At 43.6% G+C, this 23,896-nt stretch overlaps 1 protein-coding gene across 9 annotated transcripts in view; it reads left to right on the top strand.

Annotated features, from left to right (window-relative positions):
• Positions 1–23,896, top strand: part of Nek11 (NIMA related kinase 11) — a 216,641-nt gene that overhangs the window by 179,298 nt on the left and 13,447 nt on the right. For all 9 annotated transcript variants that reach the window (XM_040739898.1, XM_040739901.1, XM_040739897.1 and 6 more), the window contains one exon: positions 10,579–10,675. In XM_040739898.1, the coding sequence (XP_040595832.1) occupies positions 10,579–10,675 (97 nt within the window). The remainder of the gene's footprint in view (positions 1–10,578; positions 10,676–23,896) is intronic.

Below are 23,896 nucleotides of genomic sequence, written 5' to 3'. Positions count from 1 at the left end.
TTATGAGACATTCTAGACTTTCTAGTCCTCTGGTCATGCAATCTTTCCTCCAGGACCATCTGCCCTAGGTGGTACTGCCCACATCAATCAACAGTCAAGGAAATGCTACACAGATATGCCTACAAGCCAATCTGACACAGGCATTTTTTTCAGTTGGATTTCCTTTTTCCTGGGTGTGTCAAGCTGACAGTGGAGATTATCCATCACGGTGTGTGTGTGTGTGTGTGTGTGTGTGTGTGTGTGTGTGTGTGTGTGTGTGGAGTCAGAGCAGGATGTCATGTGCCTTGTGTTATCCTCCTCTGCCCTATTCCTTTGAACCAGAGTCTCTCACTAAATCTTGATCTGCACTGGGAACCAGTGAGCCCTCCACAATTCTTCCATATCTTACCTCTATAGCTGTGGAGTTACAGGCATGTGTTCATGTGGGGGACAGGATCTGAACCCAGGTCCTTACTCAGTAAGTACTCGTATGCACTGAGGAATTTCTCTGCCCCACACCTTAGTCTGTTGATCAGTGGATATTACTTATAAGGGAGGGAGCTTTAAGTTATAGCTATAGACACCTAGATGATACCATGTGCCTTTAAAATAACCAGTCCACAGAGGGAACTCATGGGATGACCCTCATTATGTATAAGAAACTGGCTACTCGGGCACTCCTCTGTTGCTGTAGAAACAAGGAAAGTAGTCTCTTCTTTAGTTTTGTAGGGATGAGAACACAAGATTGCTCGGGTTGTTGATATTTGTTTTGCTCTGATTACTACAGTTCATTGTCTATAACAATAGAGTACATTAGTCACTGTGGCCTCTAATAGATATCAGAATGTCACTGGAATCTAAGAGATAACTTAAATTTAATATGAACCTTGTCACAAGAACAAAAAACAAAACTAACAAAAAAATCCCATGAAACTTCTTTGAATTGAAATGGTTCTTTTCATATGGGCATCAACCCATGCATTTTGGAAGTGCCCAGGTGCCCAGTTAGTGTGTAAGAACATTAAGTATCTTTCACAAAGCCCTTAAGAGCATCTCTTTGTCATCTACAAGAAAGAACAACAGAGATGTCCTCTGAGGGTTACATGGCAAGTTATCACTTCACAGCCCTGAAAGTGAGGAAGGTGCTGCTCTGACTACACTCCAGCCCTCACTTTTTCTGTGACTCAGAGCAGGGTTAACAGATTTCCTCTTTCTGTATCACCAGTGAATGGCTTGGTAAGGCAGTCAGTGTTTGTGTTGACTGGAGCTTTATGCTGACTCCATTTCCGCACTGGAACAGGTATTCAAATCATTTTGAGGACTTCAAACCCAGGTCTGGTACATAGCCATGGGATCATTTTCTAACATCTCTTCAGATAACATACAGAAGTCTTCCTTGAACCTACACTGAATTTCTGCTTAATTCTCTAAATCAGACATCAGGAGGTCTAGCAGGTTCAAGGATTGCATAATGCACTAGATTTGTGACAATCTGGAACAGTACAAACCTTATAACAATACCAGAGAGCACCCAATAGGTCCTTCTTACATGGAACACCAGTGTTTCTTCAGACATGGAGAACGAATTATTATCCCAAAGGGCCCAGACTGTCTTCAGTTTTTTCCCCCCTCGGGGAAAGGGAAACAAGTTTCATCTGTGACCTGGAGATTGAGTGGGCCTAGGTGGGATTAGGAAAGAGAAACGGAAACAGAAAGGGCAGAAAATGAGACAGGACCCAAGCATAGGTAGCAGCCATTTTCCCAAGTGGAATTACTTTAAAACACAAAACTTCCATGGTTGGAATGTGTGTGCTAAAAATGCTTGTGAACTCCATCACAATAACTGTGGAGCCACAGAGTAATAGAGGAAGCATAATCCCTATTATTTGGCTCAGGGATGGGACAGGCACCTTTGTCCCAGAATCATCAAGCCTGTAATTATGATGGGAAATCTAAGTAGATAATTTTTTATTCTTTAAAGAATGTATTGATTGCTAGTGTATGGATGGGCACATGCCACAGAGCACATGTGGAGGACAGAGGATAATTTTGTGGACAGTTTTTCCCCCACCTTTACATGGGTTCTGAGGATCAAATTCACATCCCCAGGTTTATGTGGCAGTAAGCACCTTCATCCTTTGAGCTGTCTTGCTGAATTAGCTTCATTTATTCCCTGAAGAAATAATGTCTTCTTCCCTAAACTACAGAAAGGGAATAACATGAAGCCAAAACTGTCGAACACTTGCTACAATAAAGACTCTTGTTGTTGCCAATAGAGAACATAAATATCAAAGAATTTAGGTAGGAAGACTGGGAGACACCTTGCCGTGTCTTGTGGCAGCTTGTCCTCTTCTGACTTCTGCAGAAACTAAGGACTATGTGGTGCGAGGTAGTTTCTCCTTCACCTTCCATGCAGCTGACTGTAGAGGGAGCAGGTGCTTTGTACAGTAATCACGGGTTGACACACAATGAAGTGAGTGTCCATGCTGTGTTCTCACTCACCTAGAATGGCAGGGGCATGCCCAGTGTGGAGTGCCTGCCAACAGAACCAAAGCCCTGGCCACGGTGTCTGTCTTGCTAAGTGCGAGGCTGAGACCAGACTTAAACAGCATCCGGCTTAGGAGAGGAGGCAGGAGTGCAGATTTCCTGGCATCCATCTCAGCCCCAGAGGTGGTCCAGTAATGCTCTGGGTCATCACCCAACTGTGGCAGCTACTGACTCACAGTTAGCCTCGTGAGCCATTTGAGTTTTGAAGACTGCTGGCTCTCAGGGGAGGGAATAGGGAGCTCTTCTTTCAAGTAGTAATGAGTCAGACCAATTACTTTTTTTCTTGAGACCACCTGTGGTTCAGTCAGTAAAGCAGATGTATCCAGTTATTTAAAAGTACTATGCATTAGGGTCTTCTAGAAGAATGGTACAAATAGAAAATACATACATGCGTGCATACATATGTACATACATACATGGCTCTATTGGGTTGATGTGCACAATTAGAGGCTGAGTAGTTGAACAATGGCTATCTACTGAGAACCCAGTAGTTTCTCATTCCAAGAAACCAGAAGCCTCAGAATAAGGGCTGTCGGGCAATGACGTAGCACCAGTCTAAATTGAAGGCCTACAAGTACCCCGGGGAGTCGTTGGTGTGCGTTGTATGGAAAGGCTGGAGAAGCTGGAGTCTGCACTTGTGATAGCAGCAACGGCAGAACTTTTCTTGTTCGGAGAGAGTGGAGCTTGTGTGTGCTGACTGATACACTTTTCAGTTCATTCCACCCAGATGGGTTCCCAGCCTGTTGGATGATGTTGCTCAACATGGATGTCCTTGTTCTCTCAATGGTCCTTTCTGGAAATGCTATGGCAGACATACCTAGAGGTGTACTGATCCTCTTAGCTTCTCTCAATTCAGTCAAGTTGACTATTGACATTAACTACCAGGGTGTTAAACTGTCTAGTTTGAAAAGTTAGAAATATACATAAAGCTACTGTCAACTAAAAATCACTTAATTTCGAAGCATATTTGAACTATTTGCTGGCACAGAATCATTCTAGGGTACATATGGGAGCATTGGATGTGTCTGATGTCCATGTTTCCAGGGAGCTTCCAGATGGGTAGATATGTTGGTGTATGCAGACAAGATAGAACAAACACACCGAGAGGGTAATGGGATGTGCCAGTGCGCTTCTCTTGCTGCTGAGAGCATCAGATCCAATAGACAACTATTCTACCTCCTCCCCTCTGAGAGGTTCTGACCCAGCAGGAGCCAAGGAAACTGTATTATTACCTAGTCCTGGTGATGTTAGTCCAGGAACCACACTTCAAGAGCCACCATGATTAAAAACCAGGGACAAACATGTTGCTGTTTCTAGCTAAGATCTTCAAAAACACTTATATTGCATACATTTTGGTAAATTGAAGAAATTTTTAATAAAAGTGTCTCACATTCAAACCTTTGTTTAAAAACTTACATTAATCTCAGAGTCATGTGTAAAAATGCACACAAGTAAACTTACCACAGTGCCACAGTGTTACATATAATAGTGGAGAACTGGGCCGGGCGTTGGTGGCACACGCCTTTAATCCCAGCACTCGGGAGGCAGAGGCAGGCGGATCTCTGTGAGTTCGAGGCCGGGCTGGACCGATAGCCTCCGAAACAATACAGAGAAACCCTGCCTCGTAAAAACCAAAAAAAAAAAAAAAATAGTGGAGAACTGGAGTCTCAGTAAATGCTTAGCAACCGTGGCTAATACACCTTCAACCAAAGTTCTGTGTAGAATGATGTTGCAGCTGCATACTCATGGCTGAGAAAGTTGTCATTCAAATAATGACTATGCAAAGCCGTATTTGATGCAAGCACACAAATGTGCCCATGTGCACCCTAGAAACAGCAAGTGTTATTTTTCCCCTGGATTTCTTGCCTTCTTTGTGTTTTTCAGCTTGTTTTCAGTGAACATGGATGACTTGAGCGATCCTTTTCAAGTGAAAGAGAGATAATGACATGATTTTTGTGTTAGTCTTCAAGCTAATCTAATCCAGTGCTCCAGAAAAGCAGGGTTGGTTTTCAAAGTTAAGTGTCTCTACATTAGCAGAATAAAATCCTGAACTCTCACACATTAGCTGTTGTCTGAGGGAGAAGCTACAGTTTGGCCTCCTCATCTCTCCCTGACTGGTACCCACATTTGATTACAAGATGTTAATCCAAAACCCGGGATTTTTCTTTTCTCTTTTTATTAATACAGGCTCATCCTAGAAGTCACTTCTACTATATTCAAGAGAAAAGGAAATTTTCCAAAGCCCTAACTAGTGCTGTTTTTCTTTTCCATCTTCTGTAAGATTCAGTTGAAAGTCTAAAGTGGGAAACGATGTAAAAAATCCATGTAAAAACTAGGTGGTTTGTGCATTTTCTGTCTTCTGATATTTACTATCGCCCCTGTGAGATGACAGACAAGTTTACTTTTCCAAGCTGACCTACTTTTCCCCCAACAACTTGATGTTGGTATAGACACTGGAGTGCTATCTGTTTTTAAGAAGGTGCCCAGTGGTGGATACCCTAGGGATGAGGGAAGGGGTGTAAATTTTTCTTTGTCCTTTATCAACAATAATACACACATATATACAAAGAGAGACTTTGTTTAATTTTTGTCTCAATCCTAACAGGTAGCTTTATCTTCATAGATGAGGAAACCAAGTCACAGAGCCAGGACTCAAACCCCAGTCCTCTGATCCCACTCACACACTCCTCTGTTATTTCCAGGCCTCTCCTAGAAGAAGGCACTGGAGATTGTTGTCACCTAGATCAGCTTTTTTCCCTTTCCCTCCTATTGTCTTTTCTCCCCCAGACTCCTAATGTGGCTTGGCTTTGACAGAGTTGCTTTACTGGGGCTGCCATCAATGTCCTTTTTTGGTGGCTTCTATTCTGTGTCAATACACATCATTCTCTGAAAGAGCTGGGATGGTTCCAGGGTGGTAGGAATGACACCATCCTCTCTACCATTGCTTTTAATCTCAAGACAATATCTTCATTCCCCAAACCCCCACCTCCTTCAACCCAAGTTGCCATGCTTAGGGGGCTAGCTTCTGCAGGAAGCAACCTTGGACACAAAGTAGACTGTGTGGGACATTTATGAGTAAGTGTCTATAGTCCTTGGAGCCACAAGAGGAAAGGACATCGGAGGAAGCAGATGCGAAGCTAAGCATTGCTGCAACCCTGACAAATCCTATGCAGGCTCATGGGGCTCAGAGCCCCGCTTGTCCTAAAAGACCTCAGGGCCGGCTTTCTGTTTCTCCCGTGGTCAGTCATTAAATGCCAGCACCTGGAAGGGCTCAGCTTGAGAGAGGCAGCTCCATGCTGTTCTAGAAAGGAGCATAATTGGAGACTGTCTACAGCCGAGGTAGCACATTCCATTCTTCCTTGAAGGCAGCTCTGAACAATGCATTCTCTCTTTGGGGTGTTGGGGTGACATAGTAAAGATAGGCAAAAGCCTACTCTGTCACTTTTAGGCAATTCTATTGCTATCCTAAATTCACTATCTTCATAGGAAACACTCAAGAAAAAACCTTCCCAAAGGTTGAGTCAGCTAATCCTCTTAGCAGAGTAGAACAGCTTTCATGGTGTCCTGCTGACACATGGGCCTTCTGGGGGGAAGCTCTTGGTTTGCCACCAGGGAGGCAGGAGTGAGGTGGCAGATGTAATGTTTTGCCCATATTTCAGCCTTTGGGGGAGGGTTTTTGTCAGATTATCTGAATTTGTTTAAATCAGTACATTAAAATCCATCTGTTGGGGATTAGAAAGACTACTCTTGAGGCATCTGACAACTGGTTCTAGCCCAAACTTTTCCCCTTCTGATTCTTGCAACTTTGGGCAAGTCTCACAGGTTCCCTTTACCTCAGTCTCCCCACTGGTAAAATGAAGCGTTTGTCTTGAGGAGTTCTATAGCTACCGCCACGATGATTCTCCATCACTGAGGTCAGAGGTCAGCAAACTGTAGCCAGCAGGCCAAACCTAGTCACTACCTGTTCTTGTGAGTAAAATTTCACTAGAACATAGCCATGTTCATTTTCATACTTGTACCTATGGCTGAATTCCTGCTAGAACAGTAGAGTTGAATAAATATGGCAGAGGTTGTATGGCCTGCAAATTCTAAAGTGGTGATTACCTGTCCCTTTTCAGAAATAAAGATCCCATTCAAAAAGGAGAAGAAATAGGGGCCACGAGGACATGCTTTCACAATTATTTGGACAAAAAAGTTGATGCATGTCAAGCAACTGCTAATGTCTGAATATGCCTTGGGAACTTAAGGGCAAGAGGAGAGGGGTAAGGGCTGTTAGGGAGAAGTGTTCTAAGAGACCAGCACACCAAAAGGCAGTGTCTGCAAGGATTCCTGAGTAAGCAATGTCCTGGGCACTTAGGTGACATCACAGCCAAAATATCCACCCCTGCAGTGCCTGCATCAGCTTTCCCTGCCCACATGCCCACATGCAGGACACTTAGTAGGGGAGGGGGAGACAGAGCTTTGGCTTTATGATCAAGGTTACCTATCCAGCTACTGAAACGAGTTAGAGGGAAATCTCTCACAAAGAAAAAAGAATCAGAAGAGAATCTATCTCTCCTGGTAAAATGTCAACACCATCAAGCTGTTGCCTCTACAGGGAAGATCTCTCTGCCCAGGAGAGTCCACAGGAGTGGGAGGAATCTTGATATTATTGTTATGAGCTGAGCCCTGCAAGTGAAGCTTCTGCTTGCTCAATGCCTCTCCCTACCGTTGTGTTCTCACCTCATTGTCAAAACATCTCCATGGGGTGTGGCAGGTGTTATAATCATCATTTTGTGTTTCACTGGAGAGCAAAGAGACTTCTTGATGCTTTTGCCTACAATCATGTAATGCTTGGGACACTTGTTACTCCCAGCCCCTTGTCTCTGTGCACTGGTTCCTGCTGCTGCTCATTGTCTGTGTTAGGGCAGAGAGGCTCTTCTGTAATAAACTCTGTGTCCTGCACACAAGTCCTATGCCTGTTCACAGGAGTGAGGGAAGGCTCTCAGCTAATGAAACCACTTGACTCTAAAATTAGAAAGCTGGGGCTCCGGGAGGTAGCTTGGGGGGGGGCAGTGCAGCTGGTGAGAGTAAAGCTGGAATAGCAGCTGTGGTCCTTATAGGTGAGCGCTATCCCATGACCATCGTCATACATCTCTGCATTTCCTGTGCCTTACAGTGTTGTGTATATTATATACCAGCGCTTACCCCATGACCCTCGTCACACTTCTCTGCATTCCCCATGCCTTACAGTGTTGTATATATTATATACAAGCACTGTACTTTAGAAAAAACGATGACGGTAAAGCCAAGACAAAGGTCAATCTAAATTAAGTAAGGATGCTATTCCTGCTCAATGATGCAAGACCCCTGGGGGCAGGGAGAGTTCCCTGAGAGACTCTCAACATTGCAACTGTTTCTGACACTTGTGTATGTCTCACACACACTATTTTCTATTTGTATGAAACTTCTCTTGAAATCTGCTAAGAGAAAATTAATTTAAAACCCAACATAGACAATAGAGATTCTTCCGTTTAAAAAAAATTAAGAATGAACTCCAGGATTAGGGTCTCTGAGTGTGTGTGGCCCATGCAGTTACACAGGACCTCAGGTTTAGGTGGCAGCCACACATTAAGGATTTAATAACATGTTATCTTTGGATATGTGTTTTGTGGGTGAAATTTGTCATCATCTTCAGAGGTCTTGGTGTGGATGAGGTAGAGTCAGGGACCAGAGGGACTCCCCAGACCTCTGTGAATGTCACTAATTCCTGAGGGAAAGGTACATTAAATATTTATCTAAAAAGAGTAAAAGAAAACTTGAATAGAAAAATAAACACAATGGCGAGTCCAGAGAGAGCTGCAGAATGGAGAAAACAGCTCTTGTTCGCTTTCTGAATAAGGAGTTCTGTGTTGCTGTGTTGAACTGAACCCCACATCACGTAGCTTGGTCTAAGAGCCTTGCCCCCCATGGCCAGTAGCATGGACACTAACCAGAAATGTGGAATCCCCAGCTCTGTCCAGACCCATTCCTTACAAATGTCCATTTTAAATGGGAGCTCTGGGCAAGGTACGTCAAATTAGCATTTGCAATTCAGGGACTGGGGAGGAAGGAAGCATGGAGAAGGACTTGCTTACTAAGCACCTTGCTTTGCCGGCCGGTGCTGTAGATTGAACTCATTTTCCCCCTTCTCTACCGCTGGACTTGAGAGCCAGCAATGAGGAGAGTGGTCAGCTTGAAATAACCTGGAGCGCTCCTGGAAATTGCTTTGACCTTTAGCTACCTAAGCCTTGAGGACTTGCCAGCCCTCTCCTGAAGAGGGGAAGGAGCTTACCACTCACTCTCGGCAGAACTGATTTTTGAGCTCACCGGGAATGCACTTCCCGGTGTTTAGTTACATGTTTAGTAACTTTTCAGGTTCAAGCAGGACCTGTGCTGTTGGGAAGTGATCCTCTAGGCCTTCCTCTTTCCCATCCCTAGCTTTGCCTGTCGACAGGGATCTGTCCTGGCCAGAGCTGGTGGAAAGATGACAGCTGGCAGGAACCTGCCGTGGCATAAGAATAACAGAGGGGCAACAACCAACTGCCAGTACTTGTGACTGTAACATGAAGGCATGTGGTCAGGTACTAGGAAGGACAGACAGGCTGTTTCATTAATTGGAATGTGCCCTCTTCAAAGTTCGTGCCTGGAGATGCAATAATTTTGTGCCCAGAGCAGAACCTCACCAAATTATGCAAGATAAACATCATCTCTACAAAATCTATAAGAACAAGATGTTCAGAGCAGAGCCCATGCCCTCAGGGTCTACCAAAAAGGAGGATATATGTGGAAAGAAACTAGGGTTTGCACTTTTTTTTTTACATTTTAAAATATGAAGGAAAATAGCTTTACTACTGTGTAAAGCAGCAATTGGTCCTTGATTCACTGAGGTGTCCTCAAATCGGTCATATTTATGTGAGGTTAGCTGAGATAAGACCAGGAATTTCACAGCCTGGGTCTTTACACATCTGTAAGTGATGAATGGGTATGAGTACACAGAGTTGTACCAATGGATGGGTAGCATCTTTGAGATAACCCTAAGGAAACAGAGTCCCTGCCCCCAAGATCCATGGAGCCAAAGCTGACTGGGGAGCCCCACTCTATAGATATACAGAGCCATTGCCCATGAGCCACATCCAGCTCCTCAACTTTTAATTTTTACCTTACTTTATGTGTGGGGGTGTTTTGCCTACCATGGGTGTGTGTGCCCCACTTTCATGCATCCATGCCCATAGATGCCAGAAGACGGTGTTTGATTCCCTGGAACTGGAGCCATACATGGATGGTTGTGAGCCTCCGTGTGGGTGCTGGAATCGAGCTTAGTCCTCTGTAAGAGCACTCGGTGCTCTTACACACTGAGCCATCTGCCCAGTCCAGGTTCAGCTTCTTCATGGGAAGTTGTGTCGTTGCAGGGTCTCTCAGTTCCAAAGTGTTTCGTATGGGTCCCTGGGGTCTCAGGAGGAAGTGTCCCTGGGGTCTCAGGAGGAAGTGTCCCGATAGAGGTCGCCATGTCTCACCTTTCCCTCACAGCTCTGCACCGGCTCTGGCCTCCTCCATGCTTCTGGACTCAGGACTGCAGGTGACCCCATCAGCTTTCTGCTTCTCATTCCAAAAAGGGCTAACGGCCAAGTGTGGGGATGAGACGCGGGGAAAGTGTGTTGTTAGCAGACATCCCTGATAGTTAAACAGATAGCACACACACTGACCCACAGCTCCCCAGAATGTTGGTTCTATAGATAGCTCCTGGGTTTTCTAATATAAAAACTCATCTTTTACCTAACAATACTATGTTTAGACAGTTTTCTGAGAGAGGGTTGGTATTTGAAATCTTGGTGCATCTCAGCACTGTAAAAAATGCTATCATTTGAAATAAATCTCATTAATGTGACATGATAATTGAATTACTCTCTAATTAATGTAGCATTACCTGTGGCAAAGGTGGATTAACCTCTCTTCTCTAATTGCCCTTGAACATCACCTTGAGTTTATAGGAGTGTTGATGAAGTCAATAAGGGATGTGCATTGATTTTTCAGACACAAGGACCATTACCAGTGCGGCTGCAGACATGTCCCCGAGACCATCAGTTTTCAACAGCGCCATGGCCAGGACCAAGATGAACCACATGAAGGAGTAAGTCATGTGCTGCCTGTCCCTAAAGGACGTGGTGCTGAAGCACAGCCACAAGCTATGTGATCCAGTTGTGTGATGCTGTCTTAGTTCCTTTGGGTGTTACAACAAAATGCCTGAAACTAGGTAATTTACAAACAGTACAAAATCATATCTCATTAACTGTGGGGACGGGAGGACAAAGATCAAGGTCCATCCTGGAGTTTCCCTTGTCTGGTGATGACTGGACATCCCCACTTCCAAGATGGTACCTTGTCACTTCACCCTCTCCTGGTGATCCGCAGAAGGGCAGGAAGCACTATGTGGCACATCTTTTATAAAGACCTTAATCTCATTCACCACAGGAACCCCAATGGCCCTTTCCCTTCCAGCTCTGACACTGTGGAAGTAAAGGTGGTAAGTGCTTCCAAAACAGTAGTGCAACAGGCTTATGAGAGACTGCCCCATCTCAAAAAGGAAAGAATGCCAAAGAGGACAGGGTAGGTGACTGGCCCCAAGTAAGTCCCAAATCCAACAAGACCAAAAAGTAAAGAGGAAGTAGGATCTCCTTGGCCTGGAATGCACTCTGTGGGCTAATCTACCTGAACATCAAGTCCCAGGGATCCGCCTGTTGCTGGGATTGAAAACACCTGCTATTACATCTGGATTATTTAACGTGTGTGCTGAAAGGTCGGAGTTTTAGGATTGCAAGGTAATCTGCTGACTAACTGGGCCATTTCCCAGTCCAATAAAAGTAATCTTGAGATTTAAGAATAATCTATGACTTCAAGTCCTAGCTTCCAGACACAGCAGGATGGAAAGGCCCATGCTACAACTCTCAGAAGCTGGAGTCTCAAACCTCCCAGACTACTTTCACGTGCTGGTGGTCCTAGAGTGGCCTTAGTCCCACAGTTCCACTAGATACTGCATCAGTGGGTACTGCTTGTTGCAGACTTGCCCTGAAACAACTCTCTTCCTGGACTTTAAGGTCCATAAACAGGTGCATAGACTCTGTGTACCTGAAGAGTTAGCATTGCATGACCCTGTCAGATGTCATAACGTGTTCCTATCAGAGCAGTGGCCTAAGTTACAGCTGGTCCACTTGAGCCAAGAAACACTGTGCCTAAATACATGAAGCAGAAACTTGAGTCAGTGCTGGGAAGCAGGCCTGGAGTTCGATGAGTTCTGGGCTTCTCCTATGAAACTACTATCCCCTCAAGGCCCTAGTACCTGGTGATGGAGATGGACCTTGGAAGATCTCTGTGATGATGTTGGGATGATTCTTCTATTGTTTTGGGAATAACATTCAGATTCTTTGTATTCAGACACATCTTAACCAAATATTTGGTTATACCGTTGGCATTCTCTTCCCAACATTCTTTTTTGTTGTTTATGTGATGGGACTGAGAAATGGCATTTTTAATTCACTTTTCTCTTCTCGCATTTTCCTATAAGCATTCATGAGAAAACATGTCTCCTCCATCATCATTTTTGTTTAGAGATTTCTTCTTCTAAATATGCTTGTTCATCACCAGCAAGTTCCTTCTAATGAACTTGAACATGGATGCAGTTCAGCCAAGGGTTTTGCCACTCAACAATGAGGGCAGCGTTTTCTCTAGTTTCTGATAGCAGCTTCCTTCTGGGTTGACATCAGAGCAGTCCTTACTATTCATCATGCACTCAGTGCTCTGTTCATGACCACTTAGACAGTCTCTGAGAAGCCTGAGGCTCTCTAGGCCTACATCAGAATAGCTCTTTACAGTCTAGCCTCTACCTGTTATCCTAGCCCAAAGCTGCGCCCACATGCTTATTACATATCTGACACATCTAGGAAGCAAATTCTATCTCAGTCCTTTTGTGTTTTTATAGAAAAATACCTGAAGCTTGGTCATTTGTAAACATAGAGATTTATTGTGAGTATGGACGTCTAAGATTGAGATACCAGCATGTTCAGTGTCTGCTGAGAGGTCAGTGTCTGCTTCCCAGATGGCACCTGAAGCTCAGTGTACTCATAGGGCAGAAGGGACAGAATGGGCAAAGGGGGCCTGGCTGGTTCCCTCCAGCCATTTTATCAACTTAGTGAACCTCTTCATGACAGTGGAATTTCTGTAATCTCATCAGATCCCAGATTGGCCCAGTTCTCTGTATGGTGGCACTGGGTGTTAATTTTCACTGTGTGTTTTGGGTGAACGTGATGTTTAAACACATCCATTTCAAGTGGCCTCCATTATGAAACTATGTACAGAGGTAGATAAGATCAGGAACCCTGACCAGAAAACGCCTGGATCTCCATCCCAAGTGCCTGTGACAGGATGCTTTACTTCCTAGTCTAACTCCTCCCATACAATCCATGTCTGTAGGTTGGAGTCCAGCATCCTTTCCCCACAATGCAATACATAGTAAATATTTTTGGGCTTTATAAGCCTAAAGTTTCTGTTACAGTTACTCAACTCTGGTCCTACAACACAAAAGCAACTGCGAACAATGTCAATAATTATACATGGCTGTATTTCTAGGACACATTATTTTGAGGCTGAAATGTTAATTTTGTGTAATTCTCAGGTCTCATCAAGATTAGTCTTTTCTTTACTGTTTTGTTTTCTTTTTATGGTGCTGATGATTGAATCCAGGGCTTGAGCATGTTAAGGCAAGCGCTCTGCCAGTGAGTTATGTCTCCAGTTCAGTTCTTTTTTCCAAACATTAGAAATAAAATGACAATCCCTAACTCACAGGATGTATGAACATGAGAGGGGGTGGATTTGGTCTGTGAAGTGTGTGTTTTGCTGATCCATACTGCCAATATTCCAACACAAGAATTTCCCTCTGAAACCTATCGCCTAAATGAATAATAGTTAGGGAAGGTGAGGGAGAATCATTTTCCCAGTCACATTGTTTATGAATTGCCCTTGCAATGTATTGCATCATCCAGACCATTGTTTGAAAAAATGCTGAATTATTTCCAAACAGAAAGCTACAAGGATGCTTAGATGGTCATCCTACAACAGGATGCTCACAGGGTCACAACTTGATGTCACTGTTACCATAACAACAAGTGAGTTCCAGGAACTAGAAAAGTGGGGAGTTGGGGCTCATTTTCCCATCTCTTCCCACCTCCATCTGCCCAGATGAGGTAGAGGTGGGAAAAAGATTTACTGAGTTCTCAGTTGATGATCTTTAAAGAGAAGGACAGTGGCTGACTTATTTCATTCTTGAACATTAATATTGTCATGAGGGCTTTTATTATTTAAGTCACCATTACTTTTTGCAATGTAGACAATGTCCCATTACCTAGTATGTTTAAAAATGCTTCAGATAATTGAAATATCAAAAGGCTTTGCCAAACTGAATTGACCAAAGTAAGTTCTAGTTATTTTTATTATTGATAGGTTGCTCTCTTCCTTAGATATTTTTTAATTTTGCATATAATAGATAAAAATCAAATTTTTGCATATAATAGATTTTTATTGTATTCTTATCTCTCCCGCAACTCCTTCCAAAATCTTCCCACCTACCTACCCACCCAACTTCATATGTTCTCTCTCTCAAAAAGAAGACATAAAATAAGGCCAAAACAAACAAATAAACAAAAAACACAAAAGTAACAAAACAAAATACAGACACACACACACACACCAAACCCAACCCATGGAGTCTGCTTTGTGTTGATCAGCAACTCTTGGACATGGGGCCTACCATGGAATGTGGTTAATATGCCAGCAACACTCCATTGGAGAAAAGTGATTTTCCCTTTCCCAGTGTTGATCTTTATCGCCCTAGGCAGATCTGTCTGGGAGACCTGGGATTTGAAGACCTAGAACAATGGAACAGACTACAGTCGAATGCTGCAACAACTTTACTTCAGTTTCAGTGGACTTTATACATGGGTGTAACAAAGAAAGCACTATTCAAGAAATGTTGTTGGAGTTCAAAAAAAAACATGATCAGAAAAACATGTAAATAAACTCTAGTGAACACTTACTAAATACTAATAGAGCAGCCCTTTCCCAGAACTTTCTCAGAATAGACCAATTTAAACACTGTTGCCTGGCACATAGTATAGATTAATCTGGGAAAACATGAAAGCGAGGCAGATGGCCCTATTACTGTTCTGACATCTAACAAGAATAAACATGTCTTATAAATTGAATGTAAATGTTTGTACAGGAGGCACAACATAATGTCCAAGAACAATCCAGGGAACAAAATGTGCATGCAGTAAAAGGCCCTCTGCCTTGTTTCCTGGAGCCTTTCTCATAGTTCCCCCAGGCAATGTTCACCATGCATCATTCTTTTGATACCCAGCAGGTATCATTGGCAAACAGCTTCTTGGTTGAAGGTAGGACTTTATGAGCACTTCCCCTTTTTGTCTTCCTTAGTTCTTGACTAAATATGACTAGCAAATTTATGGCCTGCTTTTTAATGTGGACCAGTGCAGTGTATGCATCTACCACTTAGATGGAGCTGCCCCTTTAAAGCCTACTATCTCCTTATAATCCATCTCATAAAGCACTATACCGTTCTAGAAAAGGAAGACAGAAAGAAGAAAAGAAAGAAAGGAAAAAATAAGAAAGAAAGGAAGGAGGGAAGGAAGAATAGAATAGAATAGAATAGAATAGAATAGAATAGAATAGAATAGAATAGAATAGAATAGAAATTGAGGTTGCAGAGCAGTGCATCTTCTGACAATGTTGTGTTTACCGAGATTCTCAGACTTGGGACCCAGTCAGAAAAGGGGAGTCCTGCTGCCCCTTCATGGTGCAGTGATGTGCATGCTCATCATAAAGGTGTCAACTGTGAAAACCCAGAAAAGAACAAAGAATGACATATGTCCCCAGAGAGGTTATAGTGTTTATAAAGTATCATGTCAAAGACTGGATGGCACACAGGGTTATAGTACACAGGCAGTGGTTAAGAGCAGTCTGGTGGAACCAAGAGAACATGGTCAGAAAGGAAGGTTGGGAGGCTGCCGAGCGAAGTGGAAACCTGCCTGGACTTTCACAGAGGAGTGGGATCTGGAGAGGTGAGAAGGGAGGAAAGGCCACTAGTGAGCCAGCTTTCAAGCAAGTCCTTGGCTTTACTAAAATAGGTGGTTTCCCAACCTTTGCTGAGTGACTTTCTTTCTTTGCTTTGTTTGGTTTTGAGACAGGCTCTCACTTCATAGCCCAGGTTCGCCTGAAACTCACTATCTTCCTGTCTCCATCTCCTGAATGACAGGGTTACAGGTGTGGATCACCATGCTGCCTCTACTAAGTGATTTTCTAAGATTCAACTTCCTGGGTTACCCACTCAGGATGGAGATTAAGGTTCAGGTTTTATAAGGAGGGTGTGCTCTTGACATTGACATGTGTACTTTAAAAAGAGAAGTAAGCAAGCTAGCTTTGGAGAACGGACACACACACACATAAATTCTGTGTGAGTGCAGCTCCACAGGTGCCACCTTTTGTATGTGGTGGTTAAGGGACAATTTCCAGAAGTCAGTTCTTGTCTTCCACGTTGAAGGTGAGCTGGCCTGCAAGCTTCCAGATGGTTCTCCCGTCTCTGCCTCCTAGCTCTCTATAGGGCTTCTGGGTGAGAGGTGTGCCACATCCAGCTTTATACCTGGGTTCTTGGGGTTACGCAGGCTACTAGGCTGTACAGCAAACACTTTTTTCAGTGAGCCATCTTCTTCCCAGCTCATGGTTTACTGCTGACCTGGAATGCTAACCAGCACCATGCTTGGCATTCACTTGTCACTACTGACATTTATAATGCAGCTACTCTCCACTCATCTTTGCCCTCATGACATTGCCATTTTGAAAGTTATATATAAACCAATTTTGTAAGATGTCCCTCATTTGTCTTGTTTTTCCTTATTATTTGAATCAAGCTAGACATTTTGGTGGCATCCTGTATACTCTATTCTGTGTGCCCATGTGAAATGTAATTTTTTTAATTCTGGAAAATTGAAGACTATATAAAATATTCAGTATAATCAACCCCTTCACCAAGACTCATCAACCTCACCAGGGCAAGGATTGGCAACTCATGACCAATTTTGTCTTTCTGTATTTCAACAATGTTGCATTAAAGGTTTTTACAACTTTTATTCATTATATTTTATCCATTTTTATTTCAGCAAATATATGAAAATTAACATGATCGTCAACATTTTTTCTTTCATGCCCATTAAACATCTCAAATTCTAGATGGTCAAAACTCAACTGAATTTCCCTGCCACCATCCTAGGCAAGATCTAGGTTCATACCTAGACAGCTTCCAGTGCAGTCATTAGTGCCTCAAAAGGCCTGTGGTGGTGATGCCATCATTTCTTAAGGCCTGCAGTGATGTCATCATCTGTTGTGGCAGTGCAAAGCTCTCTGAGGATTCTGAGGAACAGAACACATGGAGTTACATTGCCAGTCTTCAAATTCTCAGATGTGGGATCCTGGGCTGAGGTAGCATATTCAGTGTTCAGCACAAAGTCAACCCTAGCACAGTAGTCAAGGTAGGGTGAGGGGACTTGGTGATTGGATTCATAATTCTGCTTACCACTTGTCATAGTTAACTTTATTGTCACCTTGAGTCTCAGTTGAGGGATGACTCAAATTCGGATTTGCCTGAAGATTGCCTGACTATCTTGACTGTTATTTGATGTAGAAGGGCACCATTCCCAGAGCAGTTGGTCCTGGGGTGTGTAAGAAAATTAGCTTAGCATGAGCAAACCAGCAAGCAGCGTCGTCTGTGGTTTCTATTTCAAGGTCATGCTTTACTTCCTATCCTGACTCCTCAGTGATGGACTGTGACCTATACCTTTAAGCCAAATAATCCCTTTCCTATCCTAAGTTGCTTTAGGTCAGAGTGTTTGATCCCAACAGCAGAAGTCAAACTATGACACCAGTGATCAGCATGTGACAATGAAAGGGTTGCACAGCATCTTTATGCCTCAGATTTCTCTCCTGCAAGTAAGATTTCCCCGTAGCCTTGTTTCTAAGGTGCTTTGAAATAGCATGGCAATGCATAACATAGTTTATTGTGACGTTCAGCTTAACTCCAGGGATGAACCTGACTGGGACATTGAGGGGATGAAGAAAAGACAAAAGTGCAGGCACACAGAAATGCTGGGCCTGGTGGTCTGGGCTCCCTGATGGAAAAACTGCAGTGCCTTGGATGCTCAGCATGGTAGTTGCACAGATGGTTGCACAGCTGTAATAAGGATCTGGGTTTGCTCATTTAGGTAGAAGCAGTCTCTGTAGGGGACAGCCTTCACCATAAATGCCCTGGAGGAAAGAGTTATGATGGACATCTTCTAGATATGCTAGCAACACCCATATTTGGGTTCCTAAGGAATGCTTTACCATTCCTTGAGCCTTACCCTGGGAGGAAGACTTTGCCATTCATCCATGGGTCTGAGGATAGAGTCCTGACAATGCTGTGTCATATCAACAGCACACATTCACTCAGGACATTTTACTCACTTGGGGCTTCCTTCACACCCCCCATGGTTTATGGAATTTCACAAACATTTAACAGTTGTTGACAGCTTGTAATGAACTCCTGAGACATGCACATTTGCTTCCTATTGGAAAGCCCCAAGCTAAGTATCTGAAGTGTTGTCAAGAGTTAGTCTGCTGACAGATGTTTTTAACCTGAGGGCATCTGTCAGTGAAGAATCTATTTGTAAAGGCACATATAGCTTTAAACAAAGTATTAATACCAGTCTAGTAAAAAAAATATCAGGAAGTCATTGACTATATAACCCAGCCATTTTTCATCCCCCAATACAATGCTTTCTGCCATGGCCACTTTTTAACTCCTGTAGGGGAGATCACTCCAAAAATGAGTGTCCTGTGTTGGGAACAGGCAGTACACAGCTCTCCACAGTTGTTAACTGGTACCCTCAAAGCCATTGGAATGTTGGAAGAATGACAAGAAATTAATATGTACTTCCTTTTGCTGAGCAATTTCCATGTACATCAAAAGATATTGTTATTTATGGATTGATGCATATATGCATAATACATATACATATTCTAAGATCTCTGTGCTAGGGTGAACTTTCCAAATGTTCATTGAGAGACAATTTTTACAACCATAAGCTAGATTCAGTTCATGTCTGGGTTTAGGCTGTATTCTGGAGGTGAAGAAGAAGACACTGTGCAATGACAGCTGGGCAGCATTCACCTCTGAGGAGAATGACACACTGTCACCAACAGATGGCTCCTTTGGTTCACATAGGCTATGGCAAGAAGGGCTTATTCCACCTGAATAGACTGTTTTCTTATGCTCAGCTTTCCACAGCCAATGGTCTCATTAGTGTCTCAGACCTTATAATAGCACGAGCATTGCCTGGGGACTGTGACAAATGCAGGCTGTCTGGAATCGCCACTCCTGAATGGAACATGCCTTGTAACAAATGGTCTGGAGAGTCATGTCACTTCAAGATGGAGAAGCACTGACCCAAGACTTGCACAATTGGAAAGGATTTGTTACCAATGGCAAATCATAATACCAGTCAAATGACATTTAAAATATATTCATTTTAGGACTTAAAATATAATTGTTTTGCATTTATTTTGATAAGGGAGATGTATAATTGATATGCAGTGAAACATCTGGGCCCTTTTAACATAGAGCTTTGTGAGTTTTGGCAATATCACTGCTTTTATGTAACGTATAAAATTCCACTGCTACTCACATGTCCAAGTCCATGGTTCCATCAGTTTGGACAGCACAATCAAGATTATGAAATTGTGTTCTTCTTCCAAATTCTCTCCTGGTATCTCCTCATGGATCAGATCCTTCCATCATATCCTGCCCCTGGCAGCCTCCATCTGCTGTGTATATATTTCCTTTTTTAAAATATTATGTATGTGGAGTTACCATTGCCTCATAGAGTGACTGTGACTAGGATGGTGGATAGGGATCTAGATGAAGAATTTGGCATGTATTGGATCCTGTGCTTCTGAATTCCTTTATTCTTCTATGATTTAGGATGAGAAGAGGCAGACTTTGAGTTAGCACCTGGCACCTCACTAGCATTTTTTCCTGAAGCGCCTAGTCCTGAGTGTTCTGTTAATGGGACTTGTCACCTAGGAAATTCTTCTGATTTTAGTGCTGGAGATCTGTCAGATTCCTAGAGTTGTCAAGCAATCTTAGTGCCTAGGCACAGTAGAAGTAGCCTCCACTGCCATGAAAGTGATATTTCTAGGGATTAGATCTACTTTACGAGGACTCAACCTGATGATGGGAAGCCATGGAGAAAGACCTGAAGACCTAAGCTACCTGAAGACCTGAAAGCCACCTTGTTTTCTGAGATAAGGTTTCTCACTGAGCCTGGAGCTCACCAATATATCTAGACTGAATGGCCAGAAAGCTCTAGGTCTTAGCCTGTCTCTGCCTCCCCAGCACTGAATTTACTAGTAGCTTTTTACATCAGTGCTGGGGATCAGAACCATGTCCTCAGTGCCTCGTATATGGTGTTTGTTAAGAGAAGAGGCTGCCTAGCACTCTGGTGTGTGGAATGGGCAGCACGAGTCAATGTACCCGTACAAGCACAGCTGGGACAGTGTATGTACTTCCCAGTGCTCCATACCGGTTCATCTTCCTCTTGTGTGTCTCGCCAGATGTCTGCAGAGCCTCCCCTCAGTGCCGGGTGAGGGCACATGTGAGAGAGGGAGGGAGGAAATACGAATGAGTCTCTGGTGGGTTCATTGTTGAACTTGCCTGTCAGCTGTTTGCGATATCTTAGCAAGGTCAGGAAACAGCCCTGGCAGAGAGGGCTGAAGTCAACGGTAGAAGGCATGAGAAGGTTCCATAAGCAACACTGAGGCCAAATGCAGTAATTGGTTCAGCATTCAGTAGCTGATTCACATGTTGTTAAAATTGTTCCTTCACTTTTAGTCAGAATAAGACCTTAACAGATGAAGGTCACACCATGGCCTTACTGTCCTGGTGCAGTGACAGTGGTTTATAAGCATCATGGTTGAGAAGTATACTTGCTAAGAAAATGTTTGCCTGAAGGAGGACGCAAGGTTTGTACTAGTGTCAGTTCAGGTTCCGAGTCAAACTGAAGCTGTGGCAGTGTGATGTGGAATGAAGCTTGCTCTTGACATGCTCCTGTGCAGGGAATGTACTGAGCCAAACATCTGTTATTGAGTGTCGCTCATGCCTTATATGTATGAGGTGGGCTGGCCACCCTGTCTTATCAGTAACTAGGTGGTATTTGCAAAGCTCTAAAACTTTCCCACTGTCTGACATCTCAGAAGTGGCAGGCAATGTATCAAGATGTCTGAGAGCCTGGGAGTCTGGTTAAATCTGGTTTAAACCCAATGCTGGTAAGCACTGCCAAGGGGATATGGGAAGAGAACTGGGTAACAAGGGGGGGTGAGGCCCATCAGGAATTCCTGGGGAGCCTTGTTATTGCTGTGGGAATTTTATGTGCCTGGAAACTTGCTCTGGAGCCTGGTCGCTCTGACTCGGTAGTTGTTGGCACATGGCAACCCCACTGGATTGGTGCTAAGGAAAGGGTGAGTGGAGCATCACTCTAAATCTGGAAGGCAGAACTGTCTCTGCTCTCACACTGTTCCCTCCACATGCTCTCCTGTGTCAGTACATAATTCCATAGTGCCTCATTTGTTCAGGACAGGCTCACTCTCTCCCTCCCTCCCTATCCCCCCTATCTCTGTGTATATGAAGAACGTACTATATCAGCATTTCCAGTGTCTTACTGGTTGAAATAACCCTTCAGTGGAGAAACAGATGAAGCTATGGTTCTTTTCATAGGGTTTTCAAATGTGATCCAAGAGTTGTTGGATCACCAGTACTCCCTTTCTTTAATAAAAGCCAAGTGTCATGAAGCAGCTGATTGAGACTAGAGCTTCATATTAAAACAACAAGAGTTTACAGAACACGTTGTAGCCAGCAAATGAGGCCCCTTGATCAAAGAGAGGCAGGGTTGAACATGCATGTGTAGTGTAGCAGACCCTTCCAGGAGCCTATCAGACCTCTTGTCTGTTGTCTTAACTGGGATGAATTAATTATTCTTTTCTCAAGAGTTTGTTGGGTGTGAGGCATTACCTATGGACAAACAACAGCTTGTGATCTTGTGAAGGCAAGTGAATAATTGAGTGTTTCAAAAGATGGCAAAATGTTGGAGAGGTAGCTCAGTAAAAAATTTTTTAAAAATCCATGTTTTTTTTCTTGTTGTTTTAAAAGGTGAGCATGGTGGCATATCCTTACAATCCCAGTGCTGGAGAAATAGACATGGGAAGATCCCCAGAGCTTATTTGTCAAGTAGCCTAGCCTACTTGCTGAGTTACAGGCTAGTGAGAGATGATGTTCTTTGTTTGTTTGTTTGTTTTTGTTTTGGGGTTTTTTTGTTTGTTTTTCCAGACAAGGATTCTCTGTGGCTTTGGAGGCTGTCCTGGAACTAGATCTTGTAGAACAGGCTGGCCTCAAACTCACAGAGATCCTCCTGCCTCTGCCTCCCAAGTGCTGAGATTAAAGGCGTGCGCCAGCACCACCTGGATGAGAGACGCTGTCTTAAAGAAAACAAGGTGAATGGCACCTGAGGAGTGGCACCCAAGGTCAAGGTCAACACGTGTGAACACACACACATATGTACATATATGCACATGGAGCACACACGCATGTGCATGCACACACATATAGAGAACACAAACACGTGCACATATATGCACGTTGAACATACACACATACACATACAATACACATACACAGATCAGAGATAAATGCCATTTGCCTTGTGAGTTTTGCCAGTTCTCCTGAAAATCAGAGAAGGGGCCCATCTCTTCCAAGGGAATGAACCATTTTCCCTGTTCAGGAATGACTTGATCTTTTCTCAAAGGCAAGGTTATACAACTAGTCCCTACCATTCCATGTGTAGGTAACTTCAGTTTGAACCTCGGCCCATATATGTGGTCATTAGATTCCTGAGGTTCCTACATGTTATGAAGATCTCATCCTCTGGGCTTCGGTCTGTTTCACCCCTATTCTATAACACAATCATTTAATGTGAAACTGTAACATCTATATCTATAGTTCAACCAAATCTTCAACAAGGCCAGTTATCTCTTCAGAAGTCTGAGAGCTGTATCCTAAGGATGCGAGCAAGTTCAGACTAATCCCTTTGTTTCATGGATGCTCTTTAACTCTGCAGTAGTTGGGAGGCTCACCAGGATGCCAGACCTGCAGTAGCTCACACAAGGAGCCTTTTCTTGGAAGGCTGTGTCTCTGGATTCATACCTAGGAGGAGGAAAGGAAGCAGGAATGGCCAAGGGCAAAGTGGGTTGTGGTACAACCTCAAGAATGTCTGGTCCTCAGCATAAAAGTCACTGAATCTGGGATGGGCTTGCATTTGCCTCACAGTGACATGTGGGACTGAGCTTAGAACGCAGTAGACACCAGTAACTGACTGCAGCATGCGGGATGGGTACAGAATGAGGCCTTGGTCTGAGCGGAGGATAATTTCCCAAGAGGCATGATGGCTGTGGGCTGCCAGCCAGTGTCACTTTGAGCTGCTTGAGAATGAGACTTCTTCATTCTGGAGGATGTTCTCCACCCAGGTTTCTGGCATTTCCTGAACCATTCCTTCTGTAGACACACACCTCCTACCTGGGGCCTCAGGCTCTCACTTTATTCTTTAAAGTCTTCTCTAGGAAATTTTCCCCCAAGATGAAGCTACACATGTGCAGATGTGCCAACTGAAGCCACATGACTTCACACTATAATCCCACATCTTCATCTAAATGCTAAGAGCCTCTGGGCACTGCTGTGAGAAGAATGTGGGTTTCAGGAGCTTAACAGCTCTGCAGCTGGGCCCTTCCCACTGTGGTTTTAGACAGATCCCCATGTCTCCTGGAGCCTCTATTCTTCCCCTTTGAGAAGGAGGAACTCTCAGCATCCAAGTGTTAAATTGTACTCTTGTAACATGGAGGGGGCACCCAGGAAATGCTGGAGGCCCCCTTCTCTCTTGTTGCTTAACCCTTTGTTACCATCCCTCAGAACATGGGTTTATAAGTTGATGTCTAGCTTATTATAGACACTTACTTCATGTTTTTCACTATTCAGTTTCAAAATCGAGCAGAAAATACCCAAGGAGGCCCTCCAGTTAGGATCAACTTCTAGATAAAGGTACAGGGTGGAAAGTAGAGAGAAGCTGGCAGCCATCCTAGAGTTCCCTACTTATTCATTTTTAAATTCATGGGGATTTTTTCTTTTTATTTTCACATCTGGGAGCAATAGAAA

Source organism: Mesocricetus auratus, unplaced genomic scaffold (genome assembly GCF_017639785.1).
Source record: "Mesocricetus auratus isolate SY011 unplaced genomic scaffold, BCM_Maur_2.0 Super-Scaffold_100691, whole genome shotgun sequence".
NCBI classification, from domain to species: domain Eukaryota; kingdom Metazoa; phylum Chordata; class Mammalia; order Rodentia; family Cricetidae; genus Mesocricetus; species Mesocricetus auratus.
Note: the sequence above shows the minus strand (reverse complement) of the source record. Positions and strands in the feature narration are given on the sequence as shown.